At 40.1% G+C, this 20,838-nt stretch overlaps 1 protein-coding gene across 2 annotated transcripts in view; it reads left to right on the top strand.

The window, feature by feature from the left end:
• SKOR2 (SKI family transcriptional corepressor 2) overlaps positions 1–15,510 on the top strand; it is a 37,335-nt gene extending 21,825 nt beyond the window's left edge. The window contains exons 6-8 of one of the 2 annotated variants that reach the window (XM_031441966.2): positions 2,490–2,557; positions 9,665–9,730; positions 14,865–15,510. In XM_031441966.2, coding sequence (XP_031297826.2) covers positions 2,490–2,557; positions 9,665–9,727 — 131 coding nt within the window. In that variant the 3' untranslated portion in view covers positions 9,728–9,730; positions 14,865–15,510. The other variant, XM_064480321.1, reaches the window with a different exon arrangement.
• The last annotated feature ends 5,328 nt before the right edge of the window (positions 15,511–20,838 follow it).

Raw genomic sequence — 20,838 nt, 5'->3', positions numbered from 1 at the left:
CTGCCCAAGGCTTTCCTCCCCCCACCCTCCAAGGGAACGAGGACTCCTCCCTTAACCCTTGCATCGTACCTTGCACGTGTTTATTATAGTCACATTAAATTTAGAGGTGAGGGTAGGAAATGGGTCTTTTAAAAATTTTATATACTGGGGGGAGGGTATAGCTCAGTGATAGAGTGAATGCCTAGCATGCACGAGGTCCTTGGTTCAATCCCCAGTACCTCCATTAATTAAGTAATTAATTAATTAAACCTAATTACCTCCCCCCAAAAATAAATAAAATATATATTATAAAAACCAAAGCTATGGAGACAGTAAAAAGATCAGTGATTGCTAGGGGTGGGATGGCGGGGAGGAATGAATAAACAGAGCACAGAGGATTTTAGGGCAGTGAAAATAGTCAGTATGCCATTGTAATGGTGGCTGTACGTCACTATGTATTTGTCCAAACCCATGGAATGTACAACACCAAGCGTGAATCCTAAGGCAAGTAATAGGTGATAATGAGGTGTCAATGTAGGTTCATCCTTGGTTACAAATGTACAATTCTGATGAGGGATATTGAAAATGGGGAGAGGCTGAGGGGGGCACAGAGGGTATATGGGAAACTCTGTACCTTCCTCTAAATGATGTTGTGAACCTAAAACTGCTCTTTAAAAAAAAAAAAAAAAACTCCTAAAACTAATTAATTAAAAATACACACTTGATGCAGGGTTTTTACATTTTAATACAAGACTGTTTGGTAGTGTTTATCATCTGAAATCCAAACCATATCAGCTTTTTAGCTATGATACTTAAGATCTGTGTACTGTAAAAAAAATTCACACAGAATAAGAGAATACATTGAAATACTGTCACAACAGCACAGTGATGGGCCTTGTTGGGTTTGGTTTTGTTTTCTTTTTCTTTTCTGTAAAGCAACCCGTAAATAATGAATTCACTTTATTCCCAATAAAAAATAGACACACAGGGTCAAAATGAGTATTTAACGGTGGCTAAATTGCAGACACTACTCAAAGCCGCCTTTGGACACGTGCACCTCATTACATTACTGGACCTTCTATTATAATGTTACTTACAATGTCTAGTGTGTACTTTATACACAACGTACCAAACATCTCCGGCAGCCAAATGTTGCTGCATTCTTAGAAAATAGGAGTGAAACAGGAAAAAACGAGCAAATTCACTGTTCTCAGGACCTCTTTTTTGCTTATTTTGATCCTCAGGTCACCTTGTTTCAAAAGATACCCACCTTCTTTCTTTTTTCACTGGAAAAAAATTTCAAGTTAATTTACAATAAAAAGTGAATAAAACAAAGCAAAACAGAAATATATAATTGAGACTGGGGAAGAAATTCAAATCATATAGAAAAGTGGAAGTCAAAAAAAAAAAAGAACAGTATTTTTAGTTTCTAAGTATCCAGAATCTCATGAGTGGTAAAGGACGTATTAGCCTGAAAGTGATGGAAACCATCACAGACTTCCAAGCAGGAGAATGAAAGGAATTTGGAGGGGTAGGCACTGGAGGCCAGGTGGTCAGCTGGGAAACTATTCAGGGAAGAGGTGTCTACATTTGGGAGGTGACGATGGCAAAGAGAAAAGAGGATGGAGGTGGAATGTGCAGGATTCGCACCAGTTTCTTTCTGGTTTCTTTGAGCTGTTGCCCTGACCAGCCACCGCAGGTTCATATGAAATCATGTTAACTTCTCCTTTAAAACAGAAAAAGCCAAAGTTAGCTAAGCCCATCTTGTAAAGAAAGATCACACAGAGAAGGTGCAACCACAAGATCTACCTTAGGAAGTCAGTCCTTTCCGGAAATACAATAAAAACGATCAGTACGTAGAATTTCAAAGATATTTTGCACAGCAATATCTCTTCAAGTTCATTCCTTCTCAGATGGAGGCAAGGTCTGTAGACCCACTGTGGCCCAAGGAGGAACATAAAATAAGGCTGATGCCGGGTGAGAGAGTTTGCAGGTTGGGAGAGTCTGGCCAGAATACATTTATCACTCTCCTAGGTGTGAGATGAGCTGCGGTGAAGCCAGGCAGGCATATCTAGCAGACTTACGTCTAATCTCCCAGAAGGCGTTACATGCACAAGGGTCCACGTTTCCTGTGATCAGCTCTCTCTGAGCTTCACTGCCTCCCTAGCACTAGACTTCCAAAGACAGTGGAAGCTGTGACTTGCTCAAGTGTGCAGAGACCAGTGAACGTGATTGCCCTCAACATTCCTGAGAGTTATTCACAAGGGATGACATTAGATGGCTGTGAGCTACTGTGAAATGTACAATCTAGACCTTAGCCTCTCCGAATTTACTCTATTCTGATTAAATTATAGTCTTGAAGAAAACATCTCTTCAAACAACCATATTATTTACTTAAAAAAAAAAGAGGGATGCGGTTTTTATGGGACCATCAGTAATATTTTTGCTAAATATACCAAAAGTGGTTTTTGTGCTTTAATGAATTTCTTTCTCTTTCTCACTCCTACCAGATAATTTCCAGGATCAGATGAAACGGGAACTAGCCTACCGAGAAGAAATGGTGCAACAGTTACAAATTGTAAGATGCATTTCTACTTAAAAATGAGTGCAAAGGGGTGGGTTTGTCTGCAAACCACCTGTATGTAGGAAGCTGTTCGTGTTTTTGCCTTGAAATCCATTGGTCCACTTACCTCTCAGCTGGTTTAGATGCTAATTGCCAAGAGATTTACTTAGACACAGAATAAACAGATGTGTGGGTACGTTTCCTCTAAATGTAACTACTTACCATGTGTTAATAGACAGATGTGTACATTGTCCCCGTGGATGAACCAGAGGTACTTGCATTGTCTTCCACTGTGCAAACTTCCAAACACGGTCCTGGGCTGCACCAGCAGCTCGGAAAAGGGCCATAGTCTCCTGTCTTCCCCATCCTTTCACCACCCAGACCTGAGCCAGGCCCTCTGCTGTCAATAGAATGTAGTATAAACACAATTAATCAATTACGTTCACTTGAAGGATGATGAAAAGAAATGAATTATCTCCAAATGAAGTATGTTACTCACTCTATCCTAATCATGTCTGAAAGTGGACACTAAGCTCTATTTAAACACAAGCAGGGAAACAGGAAAATGAGAAACGGAGTGAGGGGTTTTTGTTTTTTTTTTGGTTTTCATTTTTCTCAAAAATTTTTTTTCTGAATTCTTCACCCTCTGTCCCCACGTAGATACATCTGGTATTATTCATTAGTGCTTGGAAAGCAGTCTCCCAAGCGTCCTCATTTTCATGAGTACAATGGGGAAATAATTTCTGCTCAGTATTTGTAGATATTTGTAATTACCTGGGTCAAGACATACACTGATCCTTAGTGTTATTTACAGCATGATTATTATAATTTGGGTTGCTTGGCATTTCTAGGCAGGTCCATGTGGTCCTCATACCATTAAATGTGTATCTGTGCCGACCCTCTTTTCTTGAGAGCCAGGCATCTAGCCTTCTGTCAGGATTATTCAAGAAAGATGGTTATTAATGTTTCCTTTCTGCGTGGGAGAAATCATACTTGTGTTAATGGAGATTGCTGAGAGTCATTTCGAAAGCGTCCTTGTATTTCACGATGTTTTCCCCCGCTTCTGGGGGCTCTATTAAAAGTGCTACTTCTATCTCTGCTGAGGCTTTCCTGGCTCTCAAATGCTGTAACAACTCTCGGTTCTGAAAATCATCTCAACATAAGACGCCTCTTAAACAGGATCTTTCTTCTTGTTTTGGTTTTATTCGTACCTAAATCCGCTGGGGAGCAAAAGGATTTTCTTAGTCAATTGATGACTAATCCCCTACCGAGGTTTAAAAAAAAGAAGTATCTACTATTCTTTGCTTTTGATACCTGAATAATAGGAGCTGCTCATCACTTGCTGTGAATTTATTTATTGTTTTATTCATCCAGAGGCAGGCTGTGAATATAGAATCAGAGGCAGAAGGATATAAAACTTTAAGACCTTACTTATTTAACATAGGATATCATTTTCAGACTCTTAAAACAAAAATTGCAACACATGCAGCCAAAAATGTGTGATTTCAGGGTGGTGACGAGCATAGCAAAATGGGCATTAGGAAAGGAACCTATTCCAGTGCCAGTTACTTACGGCCAGTCATGTAACTTTAATGTGTGAAATTTCTTTGCTATTTGGTTTCTTTAGTAGAAGAGAAAACAATATTACATCCATGTAATAAGCAGGCAGTATTAATAAAAGAAAAAATGTCTCATGTCTTTTGAGATATTTGGTACATGGAAGATATAAATTGGTATTACAAAATACCTTTATTATACTGTATTACTAAATATTTTATCATCATGTATTTATTCATTTATCTAGACAAGTGTTATTAATGCATATTCCTCTAGATAGTAAATTTTCCTGGTTGCAAATTAAAGTCTCTGGGAGAAGCTAGAATTTTTTCCCCCAGCCTTCTCTCTACCTAATTCCTGAAATTCACAAAGGCACACCCGTGCTACTAACATGAAAATTGGTGAAATAGACATGATTTGTCCCTTCTGCTCCTTCCCCTTCTTTTGTGTCCCCCACCATAAGATGCCCAGGTCTTCATGCTGCCTTCAACGCCTAGCCTGGTGTCTAATATCAAATAGCTCTTAGTAGACATTGTTGAATTAATCACCACCCGTGGATGCCCCCGACCAACTCTGATACTCTCATATAGCAGCCGTCTGAATTCTTTTCCAGATTTCCCTGGCTTAGTCCTAATTTCCTCAAATGTTCTTTTGTGCTAAGTAACTACTACCAAAACTACTAAAGGAAGGCATACTAGTAAATTACCAGGAGCTTATGTATTACTGCACTGTCCTTGTGACTAACAGATAATAAGCTTTAAGGGTCTGCAAACTTGAGTTCAAGACTCATCCCACAGTTCATTAATGTCAGTTCCTAAACCAAAGGAACCTGTTGTAAGGTCCAACCTAGTACCCTGGTAGGGATATAATAAGGCACAAGTGTGTAATAAACATGAAATCACATGTAAATCATAAAATGCTATGCCAGTATGAGTAATCACTTTAATGGCGTGCTCCTCAAAGTAGCACTTCTGATAGTGGATCTGTTTAAGCCCTGCTGACCAGAGACATGTTTGTGCCGGAAGGGCCTATGTCCATACTATACCATTGCTTTAGATTTGAGGCAGCAGACTCAAGGTTACTTGAACAGAAACTTACCCCGTCCCTTATTCAGCTTGTGGTACCTGGGGAGAAACGTCTTTAGAAAATTATATCTGAAGATTATCAAGAAGTTGCCAGGTATCACAATTACTGACTTTCTCAATATTTTTAGTTGAATGTTCTGATTCATCAGTAAATATGGTTACATGCTTTCCTCCTTGAGAACAGAACGATTCACTCAAAATTATTTTATTCTTTTATGTTTAAATTATTTTATATTTAAAGTTTACAGAGTATATTACAGACTAGTCATTTCCCTACAGAATAGGCATTTTTTTCCTTCAGATGAAATAAAAACCCACTCTATCCTGCAATCAAGAAGAATTCAAATATATTAAAACCATCATATTTTGTAACAATTCCCATAGACCCACAATGCATTTATCCTATGCTGTTACACAGTGTTCTTATTCAAAAGATTATATCAAAAGTGTCTTGGGTATCATTGCCATAGAAAGAAAACTTATGAATTTCTTTGGCTCCTACATTTTTAGATTCTCTGCTGACTGTAATTTCTACACCATTGCTTCCTTCTCCAATTTGTTAAGTGCAAAGTTGTGAGGACTACAAAGTCGTATGAATGTGCATTTATCCCAATGCAAAGTTTAAAGTACATGCAGTTTATTTAACATTTGTACATGGACCACAAGCTAACATTTTTCACAAATAGCTTAAAATTAGAGTTTTGCAGTCCTGAACACAGTTTGTGTTAAAGTCCCCCACTTTTGCCCTGGGTTTTCAAATGCTTAAAATGTTTTCATTACCATTTCATTGATTTATTACAAGCAAAGAAATACATGCCTCTCACTAGGAATCTCAAATCAAAAGTCTGAGAATTTAGCAAGTTCACAAAGATGTTAGTGTTTAGTACAATAAAGAGCAAACGATTGCTCCTTCACAAGTGAATTGTGATTCTAGGGGAAATGTGTTCCATTTTTAAAACACAATCCATTACCCCTAAGGAGTAAGAAGAAGGTGAAAAAACCATTACAACATTATGTGTAAATTATATCTCAATTTAAAAACTTTTTAAAGAAGAGAGTGAAAGTATTTTATTAAGTGTATAACCCTTTAAAGTTTTTCTGAGGACTGGAAATATAATATAATTTTCAACATAGATTTGTTGAAGGCACGTCATAGTTGAAGACATAGTTACTTAAGACATTGGTCATAGTTCTTGAAGTACATTACGAAGCTCAACAGAAAACACATGATAAATGGCTAAACCCAGATTCACATCCTTTGAACTTGCTGGATTGTTACCAAAGGGCGCATAGATTGAGAAAAACGTGCTAAAAAAAATGTGCTAGTCTTGAAGTGCCCTCTACTGTCTTTCTAGAATGCTGCAGTCACATGCAGCCAGGGGGAACTGGTCTCAAAGTTCTTCATTAAAAGACTCAATTAAAATAATGTTCAATCAATAGATTTAGTACCAATGTTTCATTCACTGTGGACTTGTAAAAAAGCAGCTTACCGCTTTCTGATGGTGTGAGCACTGCGCTTCCTTGCAGGGAAAGGAGCGATGACAGGTCTTCACCGTTGCTGGAGGAGTGCTCTCTCTTTGGCAAGGGCACAGCTCTTCAGTGATATACGGTCTTTTCTTGGCAGTTCTCCAGTATTTATTAGGATGGGAACTTGCCCAGATTTCTACCATCTGAACCCAGAGAGTTTTTAAAATATGTTTTACATATTTCTTAAAAGATAGATAGAGCACTTTATTTTTAGGAAAAGTGCTGGGCCACTAGAGGATTTTGGTTTTGTGACTAAATATATAACAAAAAGAGGTCCCGGCAAGTCAGAGGATTTGATGTAAGTCTGAACTTCCATAGAAGCTGCTTTAAGATTTTGCAGGAGACAGACTTCAACCACAGTGGGTCCTTTTCCAATTATTGGCCTATTGCCAGGCATGCTGACAATGCAATCACTTGTTTCTCAGTTATATATCCTTTTTTCCCCTCATCTTCCTCCTTTTGAGACGTTGACCCACCTTAATGTCTGAGCTCAGGCTGACTCTCTTGGCACAAACTAGGCAGTTATCTTTTTCGGTAAAAATCACAATACTTTTGATAGACTAGAGCCAACTGGATAATTCAGAAGTTACACGGCAGCTTTGAGGGTTTCTTGTCCATGCCAATCTTGGTGATTTCCTAGCTGGTCAAAATGAAAAGAAACCTTTTGTAAGTTCTGTTATAGGACATTCATGTGGGATAATTATCTTACATGGAGCCTCTGAGATCCTGAGCTCCCCAAGTTGGGAAATACAGAATTTGAAGCACCATCAATTGTAGGAGCCCTCATTATTTGATGTGTCACAAGAAAAAAAGCTTCCAACCATTAGTCTAAGATACCATCAGTTATAATACACCCAACTTCAGAAATGTTAAAATGTGAGGGAAAAAACGTACATCTTAGAATCAGTGAAACAGGATAGCGTCCATGAACCACTGGGCCGTGTGCTAATATACTCTTTATTTATCATTCATGATTTAGGACTTAGAATTAATGATTCTCAGCTTACAACCTTTGCTTTTTTTTTTTTCTTTGTTGTTGTTCAGCTTTTATTTCATTTTGTTTTAATGAAATAAACTCATCAATCAGTGTTCGATTGGGGAATCATTCTTCACACAGATTTAAATTTCAGTCTGGAAATTTGGGGGGGTCAAATGTGCTTATTTGGAAATGTGTTTTTTTCCCTGAGTACTTTTTTTATTTTCCTTATCAGCTTCCCATCTTAATGAAATGCTACATTGTTATTTCTTTAAAAAAAAGAAAAAGAAAAATAGAGAAAGAAAAAGAAAAAGTAGTGCCCTTCCAGCAGTTTTCTTGGGTTTAGAATGAGTAGATTACTGGCTTTGATGAGATGGCTCATGACGATATTAACTTATCTCGTGTAGTGCGTGGCACAGAACAGACACTTACTAAATCTTTGTGGCATCTAATTTTGGTGTTGCGGAACGCTTTCTAAACGTGAGACTGGCACAACCACATTTCACTAGGTGATTCCTCACACCCCAAGGTTTACGTTGTTTCTGCTTGTTATCCTCAATAATAGAATTCCATTCAAAGCTCTCTTATGTCATGCATCTAAAGAGAGAGGTGATCCATGTGTTTTGCCATTGCAGCATACACCATAATGGAAAATCAAGATTCAGATATGTCTCTGTTAATAGCAGGTGTAGCATAACCCAGAGTGGAAAGAAGAGGTAACTAGAGTAGGTCCCAGTGTAACTGTTCTTGTCATAATTATCAGGCTGATCTCAGCTCTCATCCTAAAATGTGACATTAGGACACTGAACATTTTATGGTCCTCGATGAATCATTAATTTCAGTGCTGCTATTATGACCTTTATCAGGTATGTCCCTGTCAGGTATATCCGTGTTGTGACTGTGTATCAAAATAGTGAGGTGGTTGTTTTTGTCTTCTCCCTTTTTTTCCATTAAAAGGACTTTTTGTTTCAACTGGCCAGTTATGGCAAAAAGGTACAGCTAATCTTAGTCACTAGCATCATTGTAGATTTGCAGCTCCTCCCCATTAATAAAGTTTCATATTTATGGGCTGCTAAACCAGGAGAGAAAACATAAATATCCTGCGAGTGTGAGGAAGGCATCTAGCAGTATTCAATATATTGCCTAACTGAATGACAATGATTTTATTTCCTTTACTGCTTGTATGTAATATCAGCCATATTTCGTGTTACGTTCTAGAAGGCTGAATATTTCTTTAAATATAAAATGGATTTATATCTTTCGCGTCCTGAAGTTCACCTTGTAATGATGAAGGTAAGTAACGTACCTGGGGTTAATGAAGAGGCAAATCTAAATAATACATGTGGTCCAGTTTCAACCATTTGAATTTTCCAATGAAAAGTAGCATACCAAATGCGATAGGCTTCCATTCAAAGCCCCAGTATTGAAAAGGACTTTTCAGATTTATCCAGGTCGAATTCTCAAGGGTCATATTTTCCATTCCGTGCAGTTATTTTATTGGGGAATTACCCAGAGTAACAGCTTGTGTTTAGATAGTTAGTCTTATTTGTGGTTTGTAATGATGGCATATTTCATCACTCTATCTGAATGAAAGATGACATCGCTCTGGTTTGTCACCACATTCTTATTTTGTGACCTTGGACATACATGATACCATCATGAGTTAGTTTTCATACCTAAATTAAAAAAATAAGAATACCACATTATTAAATACATTTAAAAAACTTCTTAAGTGAAATGTCACCAAGGAACCTCAGAGAGTAGCAGTGGCAACACCCTAGTGTCATTACCTGGTCTGTCCTTAACACGCTTTCTCACGGGTCTTAGGGAAGCTGGACCCCAGGAACCTCATACTGCTTCTCTTTTCAAGGCGGATCCACTGGCATTCAAATTGCTAGGCATGATGAAGGATCTCCATCACTCATCTGTCTCCAAATTTAGCTTACCCAGAGAGTTTTGCTTGTTTTTATCTTGCAGATCCCCTATGCAGCAAGCTTGATCAGGAAAGAAAAGCTTGGTGCCCATCTCAGCAAAAGCTAAAAGGTGAGCTCACCAAGGGAAACAGACTTTCCATAACTCTCTGAATAGCTATTGCTCAGCTGTATTCTCTGATGTACTTGAAATAGTCCAAGGGACTGGGGATGCTGCATCTTGTGTTTAAGCCAAGATGGTGAGAAATTTCATTCTGGGCCTGAGACTTCCTAAATGAAAGGGTAAGTGTGCCTGATAAATTCTGTGGAAAATTCCTGTAACTAAGAAAATCCTCGATTCGGTCTGCCGACATGGTCTTCATTCTGTTTGGAGGTTTTCTGCTCTTTCTTGGTTCTTCCTGACACCCTGGTTCCTGGCCCTCTGAAGGGACCATGAGTGTCAGAAGCCATGCTTATTGTGTCTCCTCTCCTCCTCTCTCCTTTGCTTCCAAAAATTTCTTCCTGAAATCTGACTTTCAGTGAGTTACTGACAGATGGTGCTGTAAATAATTGCTGACAGCGTAGACCTTTGAGAACTTCTACTGCAGGAGTAATCATTCATTCTTCCCCTAAGCCAATCATTGCTTCGCTACAGCTGAAGCCAGAGCCAATGTCCCACACCTGGCAGCAATTTAAAGGACAAATATTCAGGACTCCTAAGGAAAAGAAGACAGTAAAAATTCAATGACTATATTCAGAATATACCTAAACATTTCAAAAGCAACTTTTTGATTATATGGAAGAAGATATATATAATTATTAGAATTGAAGGAATACAAAAACTAGGAAATTGCTGTTTCTGCAATAAGACATGAGGATGACGTAGCAATTGGAACTGCTAAATCAGGGGAAAACTCTTATGTTACAGAGGTAGCATTTGTAAGTGCTCATGGCCAACTAGGATTGCAGACATTTATCAGTTTTATTCATTCCCATCAGTACAATTCTTCCCACTCCTTCCCTCTGGAACATATTTTCAACTCAAGAGAATTTAATGGCAAAAAAAAAAAAAAAATCCTGTACAGTGCAGGTTCACGGTTCCTTTTGTTCCCTTCCTCTCTTCCGTGGATCACAAGCCGCCTCTACAATGTACACGCGACAGTCCTCCTTCATGCCATCATCTTTATTCGTGATAATCTTCAGGATTTGTCTTAAATAATTATATTTATGTCACATTTCATTAGGAGCTCAAAACTCTTTCCAAAGCAGTCTCTCATTCATACGCTTCCCCTTAATGTTACTCACAGGAACTTGAGGAATCCTGTTTGTTTCAAATCCACAGGCAATCCACTTACAGTGCAGAGAGCTGTGATGTTTTGTCTCTGTTGCAAAGCCACGAAGAGATTCCAGGGCTCCTGACTTGCAGTGCAGTGCCTGCTTGCCCCTTATGCTTGGACTTTCCTGTCTTCTCTGAGCAGATATTTCACAGCAGAGTTGCCCAGATAATAAGTCATTCTGTTTTCATCTCCGTGAAGTCATACACAGATGGACCTGTGAGCTTGGCTTCATTAGAATTCTGTATATTCAAGTATTTTTCTTAAGTCTGAAGTTGACTTTGGGCGATTTCTTTCTCATTATTGTAGACCAGGTTTGTGCCAGCAGTGTGAAATAAATAATTTTAGAACATTCAGGCTCTAATATATCTTAACTCAGCATATCAAGGTAATCAAACAAGAATCACCCAAATTAATGCTGATAAACTCCTATGTATAAAAGTTTAAAAATGTCAAACTCGTTTTCTTTCAAATCGAAGAGTATATATTGGAATTTCTTTTTAGGTAACCTTTTTATTGAAGTCTTAACACCTAGTCACTCAAGCCTATAAATCATCGTCATACAAGCCATGAAGTCTGCAAATCAAAACTCAGCCAACTCGCTTAAGGTTTCCAACATCCAGAGAGTTACCTGTGCTCTTGCCCAGTTACTCCCCTGCCCCCAAAAGATTGGGTTTGCCTAGTTTTAAACTTTAGTAAAAGACGTTACATAGAACGTTCTCTTGTTATCAGGTTCCTTTTACTCCACTTTTGTGATTCATCCATTAGAATGCAGTTTGATTTATACTTAGGAACTTCAATAAACTCTTTTCACTCCTTCCACTTCCCCAGTTCATCTTCTCTGCTTGTCAGACATGAGCTGTTCTTGCACCTGCAAAATGAAGACTTACCGCCCAGAAAGCGTGCCTTCGATGGTGACAGAGTATACAGCGAGGTTGGAAAAAAAAAGATTGATTTGTGTTTAGTAACTAATGCTTCCTCCATGCTGATTTTGTTTCCATCCTTGCAGACAATAGGGATTTCTCTAAGTAGACCCTGGTGCCTTCAGAAGATTAGTGGTTACTTAAATGCTGAGCTAAATCAGCCAAGCAGAGAATCACAACCATATTGTTAGAGACAGTATTTGATTCTCAACATGCCAAGCCTGCAAGGAATTACCCCGAGAGAGATTACAAAATAAAAATCATTACACCAAGGGAGAGAGACAAATTCCGTCTTGCTGAGTGACCACAGGTTTCCAAATTAGGGACTGATGCATTAATGTCTTACGCAAGAGTGACCCTTAAGGTAGTGGGCTGTGTTCTTGCCACCCAGTGGATTCCAACATGACTCTTAAGAGGAGGAAGCTTTTCAAAACCACAGGCAATCCACTTAATAAGCTGAGCAATTACTGCCACATATCACTGCTCTACACATCTTTTTTGCCTACAGTAGGACGTAAGAAATTTCACGTTGAGTCAAAATAAAAGTCCACCCATCCCAGGGTCCTAACTGCAATTCCATGAGAAGAGCCAAACAGTTATTCTTAACAATCCCAACCTCAAAATGTAGACCTCTATATTGAATACTCTTAACTTTCCCTTGATAACTCCTTGAAGATCCATTATCCATGGATTTACTTAAACCTTTCTTCCACCTAAGCATAGTCCCCTTTGGGGCAATGAATCCTATTTGTTTAGCTACCAGCTGTGTAAACCGTAGTTTATTTTATTTATCTTCAAACTCCCTGCTAAAACAAGCCCTAGTAGATTAGAAATTGTACTGCTCTGAGTATTTGCTTCATCACGAGCTCACAAGTACGAAGGAAGTGATTTGAAAAAAAAAGTTTTTAAGAAAAGGACTTCAGAATGTTGTGTGTATTATCCTTTCGTCTGGAAATGTTTTTTTAAACACCAGGATTATTTTTCATGTTCTTCCTTACCTTTGGTTGTTTCTGTACCCCAGCTCCTACACAGACACTCCAGTATAATCTGTGCAAAATCTGCACCCCAAATAATAATGTCATGATGTTAACACCAATTTCATTATTACTTTACATTCTTTTTTTCCCAAGCGCGTTTTAACATTCTGCAAATGTCATGCCTGTAACTGGTTGAAGCATCTATGTCTTTCACAGTGAACGTGATCATTTTACATAAGTGGAAAGTGAATCATGGGATGTGAGTCATTCAGAGTCATACAGAAACTTGTGGAACAAGCTGGAAATAAGAACTATCACTTATAGAGCATTAACTATGCCAAATACTGGGTTAAGTGTTTTGCCATGTTCTCTCTTTTGATCCTTACAATCCAACTCTGTGTGGTAGGTCCTATTATTCTCCCCATTTCATACATGGGAACACCAAGGTTCAGTGAGGTCACTTAGCTAGGAAGTGACAGTGCCTGGATTCCATGCAGGTCTATTTGACTCTAAGCCCGTCCTGTGTCTTTCTAGAATCACTGGACTGGTTTTAAGCGAGTCTGGCTTCTAAATCTGACACTACCTCCCTATGTTAAGAGATTACTCTTGGAGGCTCTTTCTTCTATATAAATGTGGATGGTCAAACCTGATCAAAGGCTTTGCTAGCTCAAATTTTTAAATTAAATTTCTTTTTTTAAGGGCGGGGTTGGTAATTAGGTTTATTTATTTATCTTTAGAGGAGGTACTGGGGATTGAACTCAGGACCTCGTGTGTGCGAAGCATGCACTCTACCACTTGAGCTATACTCTCCCCACCAAAATTTCAACCATCACTCTTTCATGCTAGTCTTCTGCCAGATTCTCCCTTCTTTCCCCAAAGGGGGTGCTTTTATTAAAGTCTGCTCAGAACCATCTATAACACCCAACGGTGTAACCCATCTACTTTTTGCCTTATGTCTGCATTTTCTTCATCACTAATTGCTACTTTGCATCCTTCTGGAGAGTTTGAAACTGCGATTTTTTTTTTATGCTAACAATATCTACCTCTTTAGTAAACTCCTGTTATTCTTGTTTCACTTCTGGGAGAATTTCTAAGATACAATAGCAATGAAAAGGGTGTGGAGAGATTCTCATTGAACACTCTTGTGTCTTCCTTTTGCAACGATAAAATATAAACACGGGATGATGGTGTGTCCATTTCTCTCCTCTGCAGTCAGACAAAAGAGGACCAGTTTCTTTCAAGAGGCTCCAAGGGCAATGACAAGGTGCCCCCACACTTCTAAGTGCTTTACACCAGTTATCTTGTTTAATTTTCATAACCGCTCATTGAGAGACACACTGCTGCTGTCACAGTTCATCCACTGAGCAAACAATTGCTGAGATGAGTGAGTTGCGTGTGGTCTGACTGCTAGCAAGTGACAGGATCTGGACCATGCTGCCTGGCCCTGCAGCCCACACTTCATCTGTCCTTCCCTGATTTGTCACCTGCAGTCGTGGCCTCACTCACATCTTCTGCTATCACTTAGAAACATGAAGTCAGTAACCAATCTGGTGCTTTCATTGATGTTGAATTGCAAAACCTCCAGTCACACTTCTAGAGCTGCCCTAAGACCCCAGGACAAGAAAAATAAGACATAACTTGGACCAACCGGCCAAAGCCAGCCGAGCATCAGTGCATAGAATTCTGTCTGCCCCTTATACTGCGGGCTGCCTTAATGTTTGCCCAACAACAAATCGAAGTTTCCAGAACCCAGCAAATGACTTGAACTGTAAAGAAGGCATAGCAAACCATCACACTCTGATTTAATAGTTCAGGTTTGGCTCAGTGTCAGCAGAGATGCATAACTCTAAGACAGCAGGCCAACAAATGTAAAAAGGAAGATGCTTTCATGATCACTGTTTAAACATTTTTATCCAAATGGTACTAAAAATGTCTTGTCTTAAGGATATACTAAATATTACTTTCAGTACTTTTCAGTTATCCGATTATATCATGCTGAGGTTGTCATTCTGTGCTTTTTCGTCATATCCCAGGTGCCCAGAACCCCTTACTCTTGTTCTCCTGTAAGATACAGCCTGCCGCTGAGCACTTCTGACCCGCACAGAGACTGCAAATTGAAAGGGCTTGGGAATCGAATACAAAATCAGGTTTGGGAGAACCCAAGGACGAGTGACCTCAAAGCAGCATGGATAACCATGTAAAATGGACTGCAGCGGCCGTTCATTGGTGGGGGGAGGGGGGCCAACCAGAGCAGTCAGTGCTTGTCGCATCTTTTGGTGGAACCAAAGTTTGAGTCTTTGTGTTTTTAAAGGCCAGCTGGACCCAGAGCGTGGGAGTGCTGTTAGCCAACCGGGGTGGGCAATCCATGGACGGTCCCAGGGCATCTCAGTGCCGCACACTTGGAAAGAGCAGCTCACCAAGACTGTCTTTTACATTTGAAGAAGTGATTCTCGGTGGAAAGAAAACACAAGACCTGTCCTAGGAGTGGGGGTCACGTTTCGACGGCTAGAATGGGGTCAGCCGTACGAACCTGCTTTTCACAGCAAACTGGACAGACTTACATGTGGCCTCTTCCTCTCTGCTCCTTTGCCTGCTGTATGAATGAAGATTGTATTCCTCTGGAAATATTTTACAGTTTAATATTGAGTGTAATTAAGAATATAATCATGTTATCAAAAATGGTATTTAACTCTGTTGTAGTTTCTTTAACATTCATGTGGATAAAAAAAAAGTCTATAATAAAAAAAACTATGAAGTAATAGTTGTGTTCATGTAGTTAAATGCACATTTGCTCGAGAGTAACTAATAGAAACTTACTTTTAAGAATTATTTTGGCATAAAATACTTGAATAAATTATTTTTGAAAACGGAATTCCTCCAAAAATGATTATTAATGTCCAAGTTAGCCTTTGGCCATTGTCAGCAGCTGGAGTCCTCCCATCATGGTAGGATCTTTGTATGGGTAAGGGAAGGTCCTAAATTCCTGCTAGGTCTTCTAACAGTACTGGTTAGGGAGTTGATAATATGCCTTCCTCCTCACTGTGATGTCAAATCAAAGTCCATGATTATTTTATGCCAAAAATCCTGCCTCTCAGATGAGATAGAAGAGCCAAAATGGGATTTCTAAAGTAATGCTGGGTTGGGCAGAAGTCCACTGTGGATAATCTACCCTGGAGCTACCAAGGGCCATCCTGACATAAGAGGTATCTCTCCAATGCCAGTTTCTGAAACTGACCGTTGTGCTTGGCAGGGGGCATGGCTGGTCAGTCCAAGTTGGTGGAGCATTTTGTTTTATGTAAGCTTTAAATTACAGGTAGGGATGGAAGCCTGAGCATCCTTAGCTTTGTACTCAAAGCCGATAACACCAAGGGTGACAGAAAATTACCAGGGTGGACATAACCCTGGCTTCATGACCAGCCACCAGGGGACAGCAGAGGTCATTTTCCGCAGAACCCAATACAAACTCAGGGACCAGGTAGCTTCTCAGAGCGAGGGCAGCAGCTCTGGAAGGAGAAAATAATTAAAGATTTGCAGATGAATTTAAGGTCTTTGTCCTGCAGCTGCATCAACTGACCATTAACAAGCCTGAAAGGTTGTTCTTTACTTTCCAATTGCAACTTTAAATGTCTCAGAGTTCTTAGTGCTAAAACATCAGCAAATGATTTTGAGCAAAAGAAAAAGGAGAGCCAGATAACTTGACAAGTAGGTCTGAGAGCCTAGAGGAGTTAATCGTGGCATAGCTGTGAACTGAGTTCACAGCCAAGTTCAGTGTGAAAGTCCATTTGCGTCTGCTGCTAGAATGTTGAAAGTACATCAGTGCCTTCCTGTTCTCCACCTAAATCCCAGGCTCCACTGAAGCCCCTCTGTGCACCTTTCCCTGGAGCACCAGGCGACTCCTGTCATCCTTATTGTCATGGCCTTAGCACCTCCCCATTTCTTGAGGTATTTTGTCAGACTGAGTCTATTCCTTTACAGCACTGGAGCCATTCAATCCTCCATGCAACCATGAAGTTACACACCACAACCCAAAACCTTCAGAAGGAAATCCAGCATACAATATGGAAGTGTCACTGACCCATATATTTTCTCATTGAGGGGAGGAAAGACCTCTTCTCTATTCTAAGGGATGCTTGATGCTTCTAAGTTGGAACAAAAAGAATTTCTCCCTAAAACTGGACGTGATTGGGTTATCTGACCTGCTGTGTAGAAACAGACAGGACATTCATTTAGAGCACTGCATGGAGCTAAAAATAAAGCCACTCTTTAGAAGGACAAATAAAATTCTTGGCTCTGTGAAATGACAGCAGAGAAATGCTGTGTTCTTTCCTTTGGTTGTTTTATCATTCTGAGGCTGACCCAAGTATCAGCTAATGAAGAATATAAGCAATACAAATAGAATTTTCTATTTTAATTCCAAATGAAATTGTAAGGTGAGAAAGGGCCAAAGCAAATCAAAGCAGAAATCCAGGCCCATCCTGTTGGGATTAGACTAGACATTTCAGACTGATGCTTTTGACCCTCAGAATGCCTGAGTCACTGCTCATCCCTTTGCCACAGGCAAGGAGGGTGAGGTATCATGTCCCAGTTTCCATAGATTGTGCAGTAAGTGTAGCCTCAGCTCTTTGGAAAACAGAGACGAATTCTCTCCCAGTTACAGGGGATATAATCAAGCAGAGAGGAATCACTTTCTTTTAAGGGTAAGGGTTTGAAACAGCCTTGGTCAGCAGTAGGAAAGTTCAGAGAAGAGAAACACCACTGCCATGCTAAAGATGTGTAACCGTGTCATTCAGTGGGGGACTTCCAGTCAATTCCAGCCCCGACAAGGAAAGCTCCTTTGTCTCCCTCTACAGAGTTGAGTTCACAAAGTTCAAGTGTGACCTTCTTGCAAGATTCTCCATATACTCACTCCACTACAATATGTAATTATACCCTCTTTTGTGGGAAGGAATACACTGTAAACTTTATGAAGGCAGGAGATGTTTGTCTGAGCTCACTACCATCTCCCTCGTGTTGAGACTGGTCCCTGGCATGCACTAGCTAGACAAAACAGTTTTGTTGAATGAGTGAGTGAATCTCATTTATTTTATTTGGGCCAGTCGTAAGAGCAGCTCATTTGGCTGTTATCCCTTTAAACTCTCTAAGAATGTTGACATTTCGTTTGATTTCACATGACTATCCGTGGCAAGTTGCTAGTTGTCATCCAACAGTATCCACTCTCAGGTGGCAATACCCCGTGAATAAAAGACTACATTTCCCAGGCTTACTTGCGCTTAGATGTGGCTGTGCGACAATGCTCTGTCCAATAAGATGTGTGTAGGAATATGTGGGACTTTCAGGAAGGTCACTTCAAAAGAGCTTGACTTACACAGTGTTTCTCTTTTTCCTTCCCTTTTCCTTTTTTTTTGGGGGGGGGGGTAATTCGGTTTATTTATTTATTTATTGAGTGATTGATTGATTGATTTTTAGAGGAGGTACTGGGGATTGAACCCAGGACCTCATTCATGCTTTGTGTGTGCTCTACCACGTTGAACTATACCTTCCCCCTGCCCTTTTCCTCTTTTCTGATGTCTGGACTGTGGGTGGAGCCTCAGAAGTCATCTTGGACCGTGAGGTGACTTTTAGGACAGAAGCCATACGCTAGCACAGCACAGAAAGATAATAGAAGCCTGGGTCCCTGACAGCTACTGAGACACCATTCCAACTCTGAACTGCCCAATCCCAAACTTCTTTTATATTGAAGAGAAATGAGGTTCTATCTTGTTTGACCACTGTCACTTTAGATTTTTCTGTTAACTCTAACTGATTACAAAATCCTTTTTTCTATTTGGGGGCTCTGATCAGCCAACAGTAACACACCTTCCTATTTGTGTGACAACTTTCCAATGCATATCTATGCTGGTCACATTATTTTATGTTGTCATTAGCCCTGTGATTTAGCTAAAGGAGGTCAGTGGTTATGAAATCTACTTAATTGCCAAGTCAAGCCTCACATCCAGTTCTTACTGCCACCGTGAGCTTATCCTACTCAACCTCTTGGCCTCATCATCACAACTGAGCCGGTCTGTAACATCTCTGATATCCCCCACTGCAATGTAGACAGGTAAAGGTGGGGGAAGGGGCTGGGCCTGAACCTGATCTGCTCCCCAGAGTAGGACAGAAACTGAGTCAGAAAGGTACACTGTCCAAAAGGCAAGCAAAGCTGTGACCAGGTGTACAGCCAGGATCCCACAGGGAACAGAGCCCAGTGGCACAGGCTTCTTGGCATCAGGAAGTGGTCAGTCGTCATTACCTGTGGTAACAGGTGCCTGCTGCTCACCTGGCGTTCATGGGCAGGTTCCAGCCTCGGGAAAACACACCACTGAGAATAAGTAGTGTGGCGAGAAGCAAGCTCAGTCCTTGGCTCAGGGATGTGACAGGCAGAGAGGAATTTGGCTCAGGAACCCATATGGGCATTGGCTCTACCAGTCAGTGGGAGAGAGCAGCAAGGTGGGCTTAGGAGATCACATGGTAGCCCCGGGACTCCCAGACTTGGGTCAGAAACCATCACACAAGACTAGAAGAGGGCTAAAGCTTTCTAAATGCCTCTTGACTCCAATCTTGATTCCAGCTCTGAAACAGTGTTGCAGCTTTAGGAGGGGGAATGGAAAGAGGACTGGTTTTGAGCTGAGAAAAGGTCAGAAGAACCCTAAGAGCTGACAGTACTTTTCCATAGCAGGCCTAATATACAGACAATTTAGAAGTAATAAGCTCAAGTTACCTAAAGGAAATAATCATGCTGAAAATTCACGTCTCTGTACTAAATTAAGAACTTCCCTGAAAGCATTGGTAACGTCTGGAGTTTTCAAATAATCAAATTCATTCTTCTCATCCAACTTTTATATCATCTCACTCTTAAGGGCAGTGGCTTCCTGGATGATTGTTAATGATGGCTTTCTTTATTATATTTTAGACCATTTGGCAAAGTTTATTGATTTATACTTCCTTGTAATTAGTTGTAGTGATTAAAATAGCTTTTATGGCCCTCTAGAGATTGACTTTATAAAGAATCAACATTTCCCCCAAATTGTGTGCTTTAAAACATGGTTAAATACTGTTTGAATTCAGTACTAAACCATCATTGGGGAAACTGTGATTTTATATGCAGCCTTCTCATCCCGCCACTTAATACAGCGCTATCACCCAATTACTTGGCAGCCAATAATAATCACAACAGCCAACTTTCAATGAGTGATGGAGCCAGACATTGTGCTAAGTGTCTTAATGCATTATTTTATTTAATTCTTTTAACAACCCTATGATGCCAGGACTGCAGTATTTAACTATTTAATTGAAACTTGAAGAAGTTAAGTCACTCTGCTGATAAGTGAGTGAATAAAGAATTTGAACCTTCAGCCGTTGTGACTTTGGAACCTCTGCTTTTAACCACTAAACTCCACTGCTCACTGCCACGTGAGCCGAGCAAGACCTCTTGTACACCTGAGTGAACTGGCAGTCCTTCGACTGACACAGATTGAAGGGTGCTGGAGATCTGTCTTAAAAATACCTCCCCTCACCAACCTCATTTGAAGCTGAAATTCCACCGATAGTATGATTCTTTGGACTAAGGTATTATGTTCCTGGAAAGATAAGTGCCCAGAACTTGCATCTGTCACTTCTTCCGCATTCTACTAGTCAAAGCAAGTGCAAAGGCCAGCTCAGATTCAGAGTGGAAAGAGGAGCAGCAAGGCGGTTGTGGCCAGAATTAATCCATCACACACACCACATCGTGGCATCACCTCTGAAATCCAGCTCTCGTCATTGAAATGTCCTTTCTAACCTCAGTCACCCTTCTTTCTGCATTTGTCTTCAAGACTTCCATTCCCTGACCTCTCGATTTTCTCAGTCTCTTCCTAACCTTTCTTCTCTCTCAGGGTAAGTGGTTGATCTCCTGAGCTCTCTTCTCACCTGCCCCCATCATTCCTACCCAGGGGATGGGAGGGTTGGGACTGACAGATTTGCCTCCCCTAG

This window comes from Camelus dromedarius, chromosome 28 (assembly GCF_036321535.1).
Source record: "Camelus dromedarius isolate mCamDro1 chromosome 28, mCamDro1.pat, whole genome shotgun sequence".
Lineage (NCBI taxonomy): Eukaryota > Metazoa > Chordata > Mammalia > Artiodactyla > Camelidae > Camelus > Camelus dromedarius.
This window is presented reverse-complemented; position numbering and strand designations above follow the sequence as displayed.